Source organism: Microchirus variegatus (genome assembly GCF_963457635.1).
Source record: "Microchirus variegatus genome assembly, chromosome: 21".
In the NCBI taxonomy this organism is placed as follows: domain Eukaryota; kingdom Metazoa; phylum Chordata; class Actinopteri; order Pleuronectiformes; family Soleidae; genus Microchirus; species Microchirus variegatus.
The window spans coordinates 260,986-279,069 of NC_139822.1; the positions used below are offsets into that span (position 1 = coordinate 260,986).

An 18,084-nucleotide genomic window follows, 5' to 3' on the forward strand; every position below is an offset into this window, starting at 1 on the left:
TCACAAGGCTTTATCTTCTCCTGTGATAAAGAGGTGAACGCTCTTACTGGAGTGCAGCATCTGTCCGGCTCGCTGGGCTCCACAGATGGCAGACAACTTGTGAGCGTCATAGCGGGAGTAGAGGGAAGTGCAGGTCCAGCTGGCCTCTTCCCCCTGAGCCCCCGCTGCTAGCATGTTACACATCTCACTGTAGAAGTGAGGGAAAGAGGGCAACCCATAGAAGATCAGGTTGCGGATTCCTTTGATTGTGTACCTGAATAACAGAAGTCAGATCAGGGTTTGCCATTTTAGGTGACAGACATTGAATGCATTTTAATTTCCTATTTTGCAGACATACAAACACTATGGCCAAGCATTTACTTTATCATTGAATCAAAAGTTTTCAGTTTACTCAACTTTTCAGCACTATATTGAAATCATTTCCAACAGCCTCTTGTACACATAACATACAGACTCGCTATACGCAACACTTTCTGCATATCACGGTTTTTATAATGTGATTGTACAAGTTACACATCGTCAGTGTCTTACATAGAGTAATATAAGACAGGTCGGCACAAGTGCCAAACATGGCTGCCTCCAGGAAGACAAATTTCCTTTCCACTCATGCATGTTGTAGTTTATTTTGTTTAGTTTGGTATTTTATTTTAAAATACATTTACATTACGGCACACAGGAGATGTCCATAAGATGGTTTAATGTGTGTTTTTTAGTGTATAAAATCCCATCTTAAATGCTATAATTCGATACAGTTCACCTTGACATTAAGGGAGACGCAAAACATACTGTCAGGAAAACATTTTCTACGTTTTTAAGTATTCTTGGAGAAAGGATCCACCAGAACTTATTGGAAGACTCAATGTTTTGAGCAGAAAAACATGTGCCAAAAGATCATCTTAACCCCGTAAAAGTAATGGAGTGGCTTTGGATGGTTATCAACACAAAGGGGAAAAAACATTCCTTTGTAATGTTTTTCCAGGAATAAGGAGGAATTCCAAATAACACACACACATCCTCTCGCACACATTCCCCAAGCAGTGCAAAAGAATCACATGGAGTGACGTCGAGTGCGCACATGCCAGCAAGTGTATAAAAGATGGTTTGATCAGAGTCTGAGAGAGGCTGAATTTGATTTGCATCCATGCTCCGTTTCTGTTAACTTTGTAACTCTGTAAACTCAAAATAAAGCTTGTTGCGTCGCTAGGCTGAACCTTTACATCTGCCTTCATCATCTTTATTTTCTCCACAACATGAGATAGTGCAATCGGCATATTCCTAAGATAACATACAAGTATGTATGCTATCTTAGGTGGTGTAGATGTTGTAGATTATATGGATATATATTCTGATATCCCTGCTGGCAGCCATGTTTTCAGTGGCCTTGTGTCTTCCTCTCTCCTGCTTCTCAGCACAGTGAGAACACGCACATACAGCACAGTCACATGTATGTAAAATGCTGACTACATGTTAAGTACCTCAAACAACTATACTTCAAAAAAGCTGCTCTATTCCATTAAATTCTTTTTTTCATTTCACCTTAAAAGGGTTTTTTGAGGACACCGGACACGGGTAAAGCAATTAGAGCAAGAAGATTGCGAGGTCTAACGTGAACACAAACAGATAACTTATCATTGATGATAAGTTGAAAGGCAATAAAGATCTTAAACTCCTCACTTCTTGTTCAGAAACTAAGCATCACATTTAGTCCCATTGAACAGTCTTTTTGTCTTTCAGCAGGACAACACTCCAGCTACACCCAACCCAACTTTTTTTCTAAACCAGGCAACAGGGGGCACTGCGCCATCTTACTTTTCTCATACACCCTCCAAAATGTACTTGTGCTCGTTTACAGAGATGTAATAATTTCCCCCTCTTTCATGAGCCTTAGACTGCCCATCTTTTCACCTCAAAGTTTCAAAAGCTCTGTAAAGACCCCACTTCCACATTATCCCCACAATAGGTCTCTACGCTCTCTTGCTAAGAGTTGCTCTAATACACCTTTTTTCTCAAAAAAACCCTGATGTGGAGGATTTAAAACAACTGACCTCTTGTAGAAGTGGAAGCGTTCAGTGAACAGCACAAACTGCTTCTCTCCTTTCTGGAAGAAGTGTCGAACCCGCGACACCTCCGATTTGCTGGAATACTCGCAGATGGTGCCAAAGTTGATATCCTTTTTCTTCATATAGTTACGCAATCGGATGTAGTCGAAGTAAGAGGGGATGTAGATCAGAGTGTGGGACATGACTGAGTCCCTGTACTGAGGCAGCACTTTATCTACAAAGAAGTTAAACCTACAGGCAGGATGGGAAACATAAGAGAAAGGTAAACAAATCTTAATAAATATTGTTGAGAATAACCAATCATTTGTCACAAAACCTCATAAATACAAAGTGTAATCGCATTTTCTTTTGCATCGGACAAATGACCACTAAAGAGAGTTATTGTTCAGTAAGATCACACGTAACCCTGAAATATGGGATGCACAGACACAGTAAAACAAACAAATCAACAAATGGAATATCCTGGTGTACAAATGCAAAAAAATCAGAATGGAAGTTTAATTTTAACATGCTTTATAGTAGCTAACTTTGTATTAAAAGTCTGGAAAATGCAGTTAATTTGATAACATGGAGAATTGCACAGACATTCTGTGCACATGTACTTAGTCCAACCTGGAGCATGTGTGCAGTCAACCGGCATAGTCTGTGGTTGCACACTCACACATTTTCTGATGACTACCATAGGGTCTGAGCATGCCGCTGCGAAATTGGGCAGGTGGTAAAACATCACGCGAACCACAATAGAACAGATAGACGAATGAGGAAAGCGTCTCTCTAACAGCGTCGACGTGATTATTGTTCACCTTAGGGAGGGATCTTACCTTGTATCATGATCAATGAAGCTGTGAGAGGAGAACATTTGAAACACATGAGGCAGCTGAACCAGCACTTGGCAGATGGAGCCTGTTTTTGGAATGTTCTTTGTGGCAATCTGAGACAACGAAAAACCAAACAAAAATAAAATATAGTTCATAACTGGAAAACTGACAGTAGAAAACAATACCTGAATTAATTATATGAAATGTAAGCATGTAACTGTGGAAGGGGTTATGTGTGATTGTATCCTGATTTATTTGCTATATCACATAACCCATTGTCTAATCCCATTTCTTATTTTTACCCCTTACCACTAGCCCTTGCCACTTGGGGTCGAGATGGTAAATGGCTAAATGGTAGGGGTGAGGTCTGAAATGTGATTGAGCCCATGTCTTGTGTTTATATTTGTACTTGTACAGACCAGATTGATAAATAACACATTAATAAAAGAGTTAGGGTTAATAAACGCTCAACCTCAAAATAGGAAATGGGAGTGCAGACAAACATATGTAACTGCCAGTGACTTTGTGTCTTGACCTTTTAAGATTCAGTGTGATAAAAAGGGTTATCTTGGGGCAAATACAGCAGCAGACAACAGTTGCAACAACATCTCTAAGTGTCACTTCTGTTGCAGCCACTGAGTTTTAACATTGTGAGATCATGTCTGCCTCTTAATGACAGATTGATCTAAAAATGTAGTCCGTAATCATTGCTCAGCCTCAGGGGGAAGTGGAGTGATGTCCAGGTTGAAGAGCATGACTTGCAGTACCTGTCCACGATAGTTGGCACAGTGTTTGGTGAGGATGTTGTTGATCTGCGGCTCTTGGATGGAGCTGAACACCAGCGTCTGTCTGTAGTGTCTGGTCCAGTTGTTCAGGTTCCACATCCTCACTCTGGAGAAGTCCACACCATGAGAGTCAAGCGGCTGCAGGTTCATGTGGTTCATCACATGCTGTTGGGAGGGAAACTTTATCAATACTTTATATGAAATCACATACACATGTTACATCGACTCAAATGCACATTCAAGGCTCAAGAAATCCGCAGAAAAATACTTTTAAACAGGATACGATGGAATATTTAAACACAAATTTACTACTGGTCTGTTCGCAAGGGATGAATATTCCCTGGGGTTATTATTCAGGACCTTTTTATTCAAGGTAAGAGTCGCTGTAATCTTTACTTGTCCCATTCATTCGTCCAGTAGTGTTTACTGACATTACTTTACCCCACCTCCATGCACAATTAACCCCACCCAAATAGGACTTTTCCTGCGTACAGTTTGTAAACTGCTCACTCCCCATCCCAGAATCAATTGAGTAACTCGGCAATTTTACATTACACCTCACTAGTGCAAACATATGTAGATTTTATGAGAAGAGCCTTTTGTTAAGTTGTTTTTCCTTCCGTCTCTGCTGTTATACATAGTGAAAGTAAGAACCAATCTATTATGTTTAATGGTCAGCAGATGGTGCTCTATCTTACAATTTACACTCTGAAAGGGAGACATAATTACAAAGTTAAAGATCATTTCTGTCACTATTCTTACCAGAATATGTTCCCAGTTCTGCATGAGGAAAACATCTGCCTGGTCCAGCACCAGCAGCTCAATGGAGGACAGGAAGTCATAGTCTCGCTTACTTTCTCCTTCAGCTCCCAGCACAGTGCGCAGGCCCAGTGGAGACGCAATGATGATGTCTGATGAGTAGAAGGGCGAGTACAGACGCATGCTGCTTCTCACAATGGAGATGCCTGGTGACAAGAGAGGACACCAAGACGGTCACAGACAGAAAATCTTTGGATTTGGTTTGCCAAAAAGAATTGTTCCATTTTCTTTGCAACTGCACCTATCCTGAAGTGATCGTCAACATTGCCAGAGAAGGTAGCGTGGTAATCATCTGGTCTCTGCAGATTTGTTGGTTCTGCCTCTTCCCCAAACTCTTCCTTGAACCTCTTCTTGTTGCTGACCACAATCTTCTTGCCTTTGGTCTCCAGAAGGCTAATGAATGTCTGGACCACGTGCAGAGCTGTGCCTCGAAACGGCACGAGAATCAGGGCCTGACAAAGTCATAAAAATGTAGCTGTCAAACCATTTGTCTTTGTCTAGAATATGTGTTAAGTGGGGGCATTTTGCTTTATTCGACTAGAAATTTAATTTAAGTTTTAAGTAATTTAAGTAGCTTTTTTAGCTAATGGGATCACTGGAGACGCTGGTCTACTGCTGCCTTGTTTGGCAAGTGAGTACTGTAATGTAAAATCTGTGATTTTCTCCATGGATCTTGGTGTGGGAAGTGAGCGGTTAATAAACTGACACAAACTTCCAATCAATAAACGTTGATACGAGCAGCCATGTTTTCAGTAAGGACAAGTATTCATCTCTCAAGCCAGTTCTGGCTCTGACTGGGAGTCAATACCTCATCCTGATATTTCAGAAAACCTCACCTATACCTTTAAAGTAATCACATGTATACAAACTGAGAGGATATCAGTTTTTCCTGAAACCACTGTAATCAAAATCTTGTTTACTATTGCTCTTGTTTTAATATGTGCGACTAAAACTTGTCAAATAAGTAGTTCATACTAAACAAAATCCTTTGTAATTGTTAATTCCTTCTAATGTTTAAAAAAAATGACAGAGGTTTTGTTGAGCTACAGAACATGAAGCACACAGTGGTTTACCTTGGGCCGGGTCAGACCCTGGTCTCTGGGTTCATCCTTTGGCTCAGCTCCAGGTTGAGTCTGAATTGTCTTCTCTCTTAGCTGAGCATTGTGAGCTAGGACGTGGGAGTTGGCCTTCAGTACGTGGTTGAGCACATGCACACAGTATGCACTGCGGACCTGAGAGCCCTTCTTCAGAGGACACGTCTCTGGATAGTAAAGGTCCTTATAGGAGCCCATGAGGGACAGTAATTCTAACTGGAAAGGGCTGATTTCCTCAGTTCCACCCTTAGTATTAGAGGTCTGGTTAAGATCCTTCCAACTGGATTCCAAGAGCTTGTGGAAAACAGGAAGGCTTGTGCCTTTCTGAGGACCAACAGCTCCATACTTCTCCAGGGGATTGGTACAAAGCAGGGAACCCAATTTTGGCCACTGAGGAGGACAATGGCAAACATATATGAATCAACTTCAGTGTCAAAACCTAACTGGTAAATTTAATCAACTAAATTATGTCATCAATACCGTGATCTGAGTCTTGGCTTTGCTGCTAGATGTTATCGTCTGTACATCTTCTTCACTGAGATCAGTTTCTAAATGCTGTAAAAACATGTCTGCAACAATACAACACACAATATAGTCACGTCTTAGGTCTCAAAACTGCTAGTGCAGTAAGAAGTTCATGTAATTGAAAAAATAAAACCAAAGATTTTATTTTGGAGAGGTCACGCCTTCCTTACCTGTACTGTCATCTTGCTTCACAGTGCTTTCAGTGTCCTCTTGTTCCCCATCGCCCATGAAGTTGGTCTCCAGACAGAACTGGGACTCATGCTCCTTATCTACAAAGTCTCCATCTGCTTTCTCCTGCTCCCCCTCCCCTTCTACCGCCTCAACTAGGGCTTCTTCTGGATCTGCGAGTTCCTCCTCTCCCCCTTTATCTTCATCACCATCCTCACCATCCTCACCATCCTCACTGTCATCCCCATCTCCATCCCTGTCCTCTGTGATAAACAATAACACAACAGTATTCAGTCACATTCAAATACAGTCCTGGGACTCCAGCAATGAGCTCACCTGTTGTGGAACTAATGAACTCACCTTCACCAAGAAGCTCTTCTTCATCCTCTTCCTCGCCACTGCTTTCCTCATCTTCACTGTTGCTGTCCCCATCACGTTGGCTGAGAGTAGAAAGAAGTTTCTTGTAGGCTGTTGTCTCCTCTGGCTCATCGTCCTCCTCTTGTTGCTCCTGCTCCTCGGGCTCAGTGTCAGATGTTTCGGGGCTTGCGAGCTGTAGCAGAGATGAGGACACAACACATTAATATCATACAATACTACTATAATTATAATAGTAATGTTAAAAAATATATATATATATATATATTAGAGCTGTCACTAGTGTATCAGTGAGTGACGTGGCTTTTACAATCATCATCAACTGTAGGTCGTTGAAATACTCACCAGTTCCACTATTTCAGTTCTTCCTGGTTTATCATTGACTCTGTATGGGGGGTAAAAAAAACTTATGATAAAAAGAGACGCTCTTGCTTTAGGTTGGCTTATAAACACTTAAACCTCCCGAACATCACATTTAGAAATAATTTAGTTGATAAAAGCTTGTGCATACAACACTTTAAGGAGGCTACATGGAGAAGATAGCTCTTAGAAGTGCTAGCAAAAATGTATTAATTTCTGCTGAAGCCACAATTTCGAAACCCCTTATATGTACACGTTAACACGACCTCAACATACCAAAATAACCGTTATTAACAAGTGAACACGTTTGCTTTATTCTAACTAATAACAACGTGTACAACTATACTAGCTAGTTGGCTAACAAACAAAATGCCTGAACTATTCCTTAAAGAAAGCCCGCGGTTCGCTGTGATACTCACACATCATGGAATGGATGCTCCTCTCCAAATTCCTTCAAGTGTTTCTTCTGTTTTTTGGATAAATTCGTGAAAAGTTGCTTATTCTGCCTCCTCTTTCCCATGTTGACAATGTGCTGCTACACATGTGTTTGTACTGATTCGCTGGTGGTCGTAGTTTGGGACTGACACTGTTCTACTACCCTCTGCAGGACCGGAGTGGTAGTACACATTTGCAGTATACTTTTTAGGTGATATGAAAGGAGGGAAGTGATCCTCTCATTTTGCAGCACAAACAGTTCATAACAAAAAAATATTTTAACAGCACCTTCAGTAATATGTTCAAAACAATTCAAGACTGACATGTGAATTTATGCAAAACAAACCAACTAAAAAAAATGTTCACAAGTCTTTTCAAAGTCTGATATGACGAGACATATGAAGAAGCGCTATATACAAAGTTACTGCAAACACAGACCAAACAGCCGAGTTTAACTCCTCATTAATAGCATTTAGCTAGTGAAAGACAAACAGACTTTTATTTTGAAATTGTCACAGGAAAAGGAAATTGGTCAGTGAGGTTACATGTCACAACTCAAAATGTATGGTAGCTTTTACAGCATGTTTACTTTTAAAAATAAAATATATGCAACATGCATATAAAGATGGGTTTAAAGATTATTATTTATTTTGAAACCTTTTATTTGTGGCCTTTTGCTTACTTCAGTTGTGTCAGTAGTCAAAGATTAGGGTCAGATGAGGGTGAAAGCGCAACAAAGGTCATCAGCAGTGCTTGTTAATGTTCAGTCAAACCTGTCACCTAAAGAACAGCCACTAAGTTTGTCATCTATCTGCTGTTTAAAAGTAACCTTGATCAATTATTGAGCACAGTAATATCAATTTACTGTTTGCCTCTTTTAGCTGTTACCATGGCAGGAGCTCATCCATTGTTAACCATTTGGGTGTCTAGTTTTGGGACGCCGGGTATTTTCAGCTCCTTCTCACACGTCACTTAGGATATTATTGTGTGATAATTGCATTCCCACGATGGCGTAGGCTAAACGAGGGTGTCGGGCTTTTCTGAATGGGACAAGAAACATGTAAGACATTGTTGTGTTCAGATGGAGAGGCCAAAAGTGAAACAGGAGAAAGGGAAGGCTGCGAAAACAGTCAGGTTTAGAGTAGCATCTGCCAACAGTGGCCGGGTGCTGACCGAGGTGTTCAAGGATGAAACGAGCTGGTGCGGCTCAGTGTCTGTGGACTCAGTGGACTCTGACTGCACCAGCACACCAGAGGCAGAAAAGGGGCGCTCACTTCCCACCAGCAAGGCCAACAGCCACCTGAACGGTCTGCCCGTGGAGACTGCTGTGGACGAGGGCGGCTCTGAACCCGACGAGCTGCTTTTGTACGCCAGTGCCAAGAGAGACATGCTGTTCAGCAACAAACGCGTCAACATCTGCAGCAAGAATGGGACCATACGAGGAGTGAGGAACAAAGTCAGCGCAGGCCAAGTGCTTTTCAACAATCTCTCCAACATGTACTCTGTAAGTAGATGGAACTCGGTTTATAAAATCTATTCTTGACTACTTGATTTTTATCAATAATCAGACGATGTGCCTCAAAGAAACTTAAAGCTGTAGTGCGTAGCTTTTCATAATAAACATGACTCTCTTCTCAGTATAGCCATGTTTAGATCTTCCTGTGCTGCATACAGGAAGTGATTTGTTTTATGTCAAGACAGATGCAGGCAACAATAGTGCCTTTTATTTGCCTTTTATTTATTATTCTGTACAGCCAGAGGCGATTCTAGAGTCTGTAGGGGCCCTAAGTAAAAATTCCCAGGGGGCCCTTTCAACCAGTGTTCATCACCATAATGTTACAAATAATCTGACACCAACGAAAAATGTATGAGTACAAAATATTTTATTTTTTTTCGAAATGACATGGAAAAACCTTGTAATTAAAAAGTATGTGAAAATATAAATGTAAGGAACAATAAAATACTGTAAATAGCTTTAAAAAACCCAATATAAATGTAGTAAAAAAAGATATGCATTACACTGCAAATAATCCTCATTCATTTTCTAACTTTCAGAACGATAACTTCACACAGGTTAACGTGAGGTGGGGCCCCTTTAGGGGGGTTTCCTACTGATATGTCATTGCAAATCGGCCATTGTTTTTTTAAGGGGGACGGGGATGCAGCTGGTCACTGCACATTTCAGTAAAAACAGCCCTCAGGCTCCGAGTGTCGGGGGCCCCCTATCAGCTCGGGGCCCCAATCAGTTGCCTGCCTTGCCTGTTCACAAGCTGCACCTCTGTGTACAGCACTTTGGTCCACTGAGGTTGTTTTACAATGCTTTACAAATAAAGTTGGATGTGCTAGGGCCACACGGTTGGTTTAATGGTTAGCGCTGTTGCCCTTGCAGCAAAAAGACTTTGGTTCGCGACCAAGTCAGAACAACGCATGTGTTTGGGTTTTTTCCTGGTTCTTGCGCTTCCTCCCACAGTCCAAAAACATGCAGAGGTTAATTGGACACTCTTTTGGCTAATTGGCACGCCCCTATGCTGATGTTGATGTATACACACAAATGCTCCCTCAGTCAGTTTTGATAGTTTTGCTTGACAAAGCAATTTTTCTGAATGGCACGGCATAAAAATAGTTTTGGCCAAACAGAGGTAGAATAATAACAACAACAACAACAACAACAAAAAACACACCAAAAGTTACGCACTGCAGCTTTAAAGTCTCACATTAGTTTGTTCAATCACGTTCCATGTTGTCTTTCTCTTTAAGACTTCCTTACGTCATCAGAAAAGGAGACCGTGGGAGAAGGAGTGAAGGAAGATTGGAAATAGCAGTTTTTATACAAGAAGAAAACATCTGCCCAGCTTCAGTGTGGACTTTGTATGACCATCTATTATTGTGACAATAGTCCCAGTCCTGTGATTCAGGGGATTAAAAACAATGAAGTTGTAAACATTGCACAAGTGGTTTCTTTTAACCACGTATTCAAAAATGTGGAACACAAGAATGGGTTTTTGTCAAAGTATTTTCTGGAATCTAAGCAAACTAAACTATTCCTCTGGGACCCATTGCTGAAATGATTTTTGTAACTGTTTTTCAAGAAAATGCATAATTATAGCCCAGAATTTCAGATAGTTTTGTTTTCATGATACATCCATGTTTTTGTATTCATCTTTCAAAGATATTCATAGTAGACTGGCTATTCTTCACATTAAATCTCCTCCATAATTCCAGGTATAAAAGTTAAACATATAAAGCCTTTGGTAAATTTGTATTTCTGTCCCTTTTCTGCTTTTCGGTCAAATTCGTTGTTTGGATCATTGAGTTCTGGTAACAGTTGCAGCCCTTTTTTGGGGGGATACATTTATTTCAATCAACATCACACAACTGAAATTCAACAGCTGTAAAACAGTAATGGAAACTGTGCCATTATTTACTTTCCCTCTTTGTTGGCTATCTATCTATCAAATATATTTCTTCTTAAAGGTGCATTATGTAATAAATCTAAATCAACTGGCCATAAAATCCTCCTAATATGTCACAGAGACTCAGGAATAATGTTCATATAACAAACTGAACTCATCAACAACAACAGTACAGGCAAAATATTTGCATTAAAAAATATATTTTGCAGACTGCAAATCATGTTTATGTTTTGAAATCATGTTTTGTGGCTACCAATCATTGCAGTCAGTAGAGTCTCAGCTGCCGAGAAACCACGGATTGCCAGTTACGTCAGAAAACGAAACCTAAAAGACCTTGGTATTTTGAATTTGAATGTAGTAACCGTTTTTGGCCACATTCTTACATATGGCAAGCCATGAAACATTGTGGGGAAATGAAACTACACATTATTAATTTTTCCAGAAATAATTATGTCAAAACAATCTAGGAATACCCATCATAAATGATGGCCATTGAGATATTGACACTTTATGACTTTGTCCAAACAAATGTATAATTACTTCACTGCATAAGTCCGTTTTTCGGCTGGACTTTCCCTTTAATGAACTCGTTCATGCCTCGGCCTCTCACCGTGCACCTGTCTCGCTCAGCACCATGGACAGCGACACCCCCTGCCGTCCACGGATCACCCTCCTCACCCGCGCGCACACAGTGGTCACACACTGAGGGGCAGGGCATGTTCGTTTTTGTACTGACGAGCAGCAAACACAGCACAATCTGCGATCATGTTACTGCGGCACTGACAGCAACACCTCAGAGAGCAGCAGGACGCAGGCGTTCCTGCAGACACACCCCCGCTGCACGCTCATTTTCACCCGGAGGAGGAGGAGGAGGGAAAAAAGAAAGAAAAAGATCCCCTTGAATTGTTTTTTTTGGGGGGGGGGGCTGTTTCACCGATCAACATGTCTCATGTTCGGGTGCAGAACCTATGAATGACAAGTACCGTTCATGTCGCCGTGGTTAAGGAGAAGCTGCAGAGCGAGGCAGTGAAATATCTTCCTCTTCCACCCCCTGTCATTATTTTTGTTATTTATTAACATCATCATCATCAGTATCTGGCCACTATAGCACCATGTCTCCTCCAGCATCGGCCGCGACAGCGAGTGAAAGCAGCACGACCACTGTTCTGGAGGAGGACAACACCAGAGAGGAGGTGAGACTGTCTAACGCGTCTTATACTGTGAAGGGAAAAACGCCTTCTGTCATCATGCGTTGAACGAATCCATGCACGATGTGTGTCGGCTATGATACGTTACTGAACACTGTAGCCTGCGGTCATTATTTTATGTTAAGTTGCATGCAGAGTGTGATTGGTAAACATCCCATTTATCAGCATTTTCACCTGTCTGGCATTTCTCATATAGGCCTATTGCTCAGTATATTATACACATACACACAATATACACACCTGGCGACTTTATTAGGTATATTTGTTATATTGTTTTATTTTAATTATTATTATTAGAACACCTTTGGGGTAATTTTGTTGTAAATATGGGAACAATTCCAATTTGGGAAATATGGGGAGAACATCACCCTGATAGAATAGCACTTTATTATCCAGTCTGGTGAATGTCTTCAATCAGGGTAGTCATGAAAATTGTTAATCTGTCCGATGAGTGACTTGAAAAGGCTTTCTATCGTGCCACCATACAGTCCTAATGATTTATTTGAAGTGCCACGGGGGGGAGCTTGCATTTTCATTGCATACTTGATAGTTCTTGTTTTTTACTTTTAAATCACACATTTCTACTACAGGCTGACTTTCAAACATTTTGTAACATTTTAGTAAGATCATTAAAGTTTTTGTTAAATGTTTTAGGTAATCTATTTTCTCTGCGATAAGAACCTAATGAAGATAAAAATGCAGACAGAGGGCTCTTCCTATTTTTTTTTAATTATATTTCCCATGCCTTGTTGTGTGTGAATTCCCAGCAGATCAGCACTTTCTGAAACTGTCCGACTCAACAACCTTGTCACGTTCAAAGTCACCTTTCCTGCTCATTCTGAAGCTCCGTTTGAATTTCTTGACCATATCTACATGTGTAAATACATCACATGCTGCCATGTGATTGGTTGATTAGATCAGTTGAAGAGGTGTACCTAATAAAGTGGCTGGTGAATGTATTTTGTAGACATAATAACCAGGCTTTTAGCTCCAGCTTTAGAATTAAAACATTCCTAGTTGTTGTAATTTTTTAGTCCAGCTCTGTCAGGATTCAGCCTGTGCTGCAGATGTTGCAGTGATGTGCAGATGTGCAGCTTAACATGATCGATCACACCTTTTCTTTGTGTTTCTTGCTTGGACAGCAAAGACCCCTGAAGCAGTCTCTGAGCAAGTCCCTATGTCGGGAGAGTTTCTGGAAATGTCTTCTCCTGTCCATCCTCATGTACGGCTGCATGGGAGCCATGGTGTGGTGTCATGTGACCAAGGTCACCCGCCTCACGTTCGACAGTGCCTTCAAAGGGAAATCCATGATGTACCATGACACCCCCTGCTCTGATGGCTACATCTACATCCCCCTGGCTCTACTGGGCATGCTCTATTTAGTCTATCTGGTGGAGTGCTGGCACTGTCATGTGAAGAATGAGCTGCAGCACAAAGTGGACGTGGAAAGCATCTCCGAGCGCACCCAGAGGATGCAACAAGCTAAACCGTGCATCTGGTGGAAGGCCATAAGTTACCACTATGTTCGAAGAACTCGGCAAGTCACGCGCTACCGCAACGGAGACGCCTACACGAGTACCCAGGTTTACCATGAACGTGTCAACACCCACGTGGCAGAGGCTGAATTTGACTTCAGCCACTGTGGTGTGAAAGATGTTTCCAAACAGTTACTGGGTTTGGAGAAGTCTGCACTGACAAAGATGCGCTTCACCAAGTGCTTTAGCTTTGCCAACGTAGAGTCCGAGAATTCCTACCTGACACAACGAGCACGTTTTTTCACTGACAACGAAGGCCTTGACGACTACATGGAAGCAAGGGAGGGCATGCACCTGAAAAATATCGACCTGAAGGAGTACGTCCTGGTGCTGTCGGACCCCGAGCACAGTCCCTGGTATCTGTCCCACTACGTCTTCTGGTTTGCCTCGTTCCTCACCTTCTCCTGGCCTCTCAGAGTCTTCACAGAGTATCGCACTGCTTACGTCCACTACCGTGTGGAGAAGCTCTTTGGCCAAGATTACCTCCCACTCACACCGTGTGATGAGCGGCCGTATTGGCGCCGTATCCCTCGCGTTAACACCATTGACAGCACTGAACTGGAATGGCACATTCGATCCAACCAGCAGCTTGTGCCCAGTTACTCGGAGGCCGGTCTCATGGACCTGGCCCAGGGGCCGGCCAACTTCAGTGGGATTCGTCAGAATTGTGAGCGCTGCCATCGGGCTATCAGCTGCTCCTCTGTATTCTCCAGGAGCGCCCTCAGCATCTGTACCGGCGCGAGCTCACGCATCCCTTTCAGCGGCAGTCGCTTCTCCCTGGCCCGGCGCTACGGCTCCCAACGCAGCTGCTTCTGGAGGAGCGGCAGTTTGGACGACCAAGAGAGCCCCAGTGAAAACACCCGCTGTCTCTCAGAGCGTCTCGCCACAGATGACGAGGGACCTCCGGAATACGAGGACGCACTGTGCTACCCGGTGCTGATCGTCCACTGCAGCGAGAACTGCCACAACCACAGGTCGTTCCACAGACACGGGTCGTGTGTGGAGACCTCTTTATGATCAGTGACAAAACTCAGAAGCGTACGTCTGTAGCATACAAACCATGTGGACATCGGACAAACAGCATGCAAACATGTCAGATTCATGCTATTAGAAACAACGCCCAAGGCCCGGGTCATACTTTCCATGTCCATGCATCTGTAGAGGTCTGCTACAGTCGCGCATGATGTAAAATTCATCATCTTATCATTTCTGTGATGGCCTGTGTGGAGCTCAGGCAGACCAGTGTGAAGATTGTAAGCACAGGCTGTGCACGATCCTTGTAGCACAAGACTTTCCAGTCCCGTTGTTGTTGGTGCTAACGGGAACCAGGGAGAGTTCAGAGGTTATATGAGGAAGTCTACTGGTACCCATACATATACAAACTCAGCACAAAGTACAAGGACAAGTCTCATGAATGAAGCCGCAGCCGTGCCACGGACATGAAAGTATGACCCAGCCCTACATCGTGAATGTGTGGATCACCAAAGCAATAACATTGATTAGTAAGTGGGGAACATGACAATAATCAGTGAGCCAACTATGACACACACACACATAGAGAAATATATCTGACTGGCTTCCGATGAAGATCGAGCAAAGACTGTTACACTGTACATCATTGCCGTAGCTTTTAAAGATCTCATATGTGCAGTCCATATGATACTGAAACTAAAACTGCAGTTACCTCATAAGACCTTTTTCACAGGCCACGGATCAGACGGACAGGTTTTTAACATCTCATCCAGTTAAACACAAACAAGTAACGACAGTGAGGGATGAGGTTATGCAGATGGAGCAGATTTGTTTTAATGTATTTTAAGTTTACTCTACAGCAATAACTGGAATTCAACGTCACAGGTATAATTTTTGACATGTTCTATTAGACAAAAACAAAAAATCTGTTCCCTTTATTCAATGCAAACCTACTGACTTTATTCTGGTATGGAAACTTGACTATGATTCCTTTAGAGTGGATTTCTCCCTGTTTGACTATCGACTGTTTGAGCAAATGGCAGCTGCTTAGAGAAACCTCTCTGACCTTTTGGACGATGACGGACTTCATGTTCAAACATTAGGTTTACAGTTGATGCTTTTGAAATGTGTCCAACCACGAACCTCCACTGTGGATTGTGGAATTGGATATCTGCAAGGGAACATTGATTTAACATGGATGTTGTTAAAGGGATAGGTTAGGGTTGTTTTTATTGAAGTGTGGTTGGATAAGGCATTGACACCTTGAGTCAGCCCCAGGCATCAGCAAACTAACTGGTTGTTTGGGCTGCCAATAGTGTGTGGAGATAAAAACATTCATCATAACGAATCTACATAGTGTATCTTTAATGCCGCTTTTCCATTATACAGTTGTAGCACTACTCGGCTCAACTCCACTCTACTGTTTTTGTGTTTCTTTGCTTTTCTATTTGGGATAGTACCAGGTACATGATGCTTTTTTCACTGGAAGAGTCATAAGCATGACGTCCGACACGAGACTCAAACCAGCGAGCATACATGGCTGCAAAAATACACCGTGGTCCATTGACGATGTTCCTGTGTTGTGGTCAACGGGAGGATCCGGTGGGTTTGTGTCACGTAAAATATATACTGCACGAAACTGCCGTGACGTCGTTGGGGAGGTACTATGAAGTAATGGAAAATGATGCGTCCGATACCAAACTGAATAGAGTCGAGTGGAGAAGTGCTAGAACCGTATGAAAAAAGCGCTGTACAGTAAATAGTGCTGAGCTTAACATTTGCGCATCTGTTAAAAAACAAAGTCATTAAACTAGTTTACTTGTTAAATTAAAACATTTATTCAGTTTCACTACACTTAGTGGTGTAAATAACACAACTATAATGAATAGTGTTACTTAATCAAATTCAGCTAAGGGCCCCATAAAGGCTTGCCCTGGTAGAACCCTCATAAGATAAACAATCCGTCGGAAAACCGACAGATTTTAGCCCCTTGACAAAAGCCTCAGTCTATGAAATCCTAAGAACACGTTTGTTGTTTTATCTCACTGTTTGGCAGCATTTTCCACCAGGAAACTGAAGTTTGTAAAGCACTCACTCTGCTGCACCAACGTCCATAGAGAAAATCAGCACGTTGAGCTTGTGTTTTTCTGCTGCCTGGAGTAATATTCTTGAGATACCATAGAACTGAAATAGGGGTAGATTTATAAAGTGAGTCTTTGCTAAAGTGGCAAAAACATGTGTTCTTTGATTGTCTGTGAGCATCCATGTCTCAGATTGGCAGCAAAATGAGCCTATGTGTCAGTGCCTCATACAACCACACTGTAAAAACACATGTACTATCCTTCTAAATCAGAGGTGTCACACGTGACCCCCCCCAGTTGATTGCATGCGGACCGCTATTTAATATCAAGTATAGTGAGTTATTTCTGCCAAAAAATGGTTTCATTTACGGATTAATTTTGCATTTATTGTTTTCATTGTAAACTATACATTCCGACACTTTTATTTTGAAATGTAAAACATTTTTTCAAAAAGTTGGGACTTTTTTTTTTAACTTGACCGACCACTACTGACCAGACAGAGTTTGAGAATCCTGTTATAAAGGGTTTTCAGAGTTAATGGGCCATTAAAACCGTCTTGTCATACAAGCATTTTCTATGAACAGTATAAGAATCCATCGTCCATGATCTTTGATCCAGTGCTCCTTATATTTTTACATAACCTGGACTTTTTTTTATTTTGCTGCCTACTGCCACGACAACACCTGCCGGCAACTGTGGAAGCGAGCAAATGAACATGTCATGAATCAGCCAAGATAAGGACAGGTTTACACTGAGGCTACAGTGTGTTTCATCATCACATGGATGGAAGGAAAAGTCACGTCCTTTAATCTTTCGGTCAAAGGACAAATATACGCTGTGAGGAATCAGCGACGCAGCATTACGCTCAAATTTGCACGACTCCCCTCCAATATGTTACAAACTATAAAACATACCAGAATGTTCACCAGCATACGTGACTTCACTGTATTATATGTCTCTTATGTGTCCACAGAAACTCTAATACTGTATTGAATGTGCTCCGGCAAGTCAAAAATGTGTCTCCATGTTTTTTGTAAAGAGAGTTTGTGAAATGAGATGCAATTATATGGAGTATTCAGTATATGCAAGGGTTGTATATGCACTTATGTTTACACACAAACACCTTTATAATACTGTCTTTTTTATAATATCCAACAGGATCATACTTCATTGTACACATCCTTGCACCATCTTGTTCTTGTGTTATTTTTTTTTAATAATGTGACACCAGTGTTATGCACTTGTAGTGACAGTATGGACGTTATGATTTGTAGTGAAGCTCGAATGTTGATGTGATAAGTAATAACGTTATGGATCTGTAACAAGTACACAACTGCTCAGACATGAAACAGTACTTCATGTATAATGTAAAATGTTGTAAAAAAAAAAAAGAGTCACTGTTATCATAAACACACATGGGCTGTATATATGACTTT

The 18,084-nt window shown here is 41.7% G+C and overlaps 2 protein-coding genes across 2 annotated transcripts; one reads left to right on the plus strand and one right to left on the minus strand.

Moving 5' to 3' along the window:
* Nucleotides 1–7,524, minus strand: utp25 (UTP25 small subunit processor component; the record flags this gene model as incomplete). Its single annotated transcript, XM_083907442.1, has 12 exons — nucleotides 1–253; nucleotides 2,046–2,291; nucleotides 2,882–2,991; nucleotides 3,646–3,828; nucleotides 4,426–4,628; nucleotides 4,724–4,934; nucleotides 5,556–5,966; nucleotides 6,057–6,145; nucleotides 6,272–6,532; nucleotides 6,630–6,819; nucleotides 6,990–7,029; nucleotides 7,424–7,524. 12 exons carry the CDS (start codon nucleotides 7,522–7,524, stop codon nucleotides 1–3), a joined length of 2,298 nt encoding a protein of 765 aa, XP_083763568.1.
* A 4,440-nt stretch (nucleotides 7,525–11,964) lies between these two features.
* LOC310942730 (transmembrane protein 151B-like) lies at nucleotides 11,965–14,612 on the plus strand (the record flags this gene model as incomplete). Its single annotated transcript, XM_083908158.1, has 2 exons — nucleotides 11,965–12,045; nucleotides 13,203–14,612. 2 exons carry the CDS (start codon nucleotides 11,965–11,967, stop codon nucleotides 14,610–14,612), a joined length of 1,491 nt encoding a protein of 496 aa, XP_083764284.1.
* Between the last annotated feature and the right edge of the window lie 3,472 nt (nucleotides 14,613–18,084).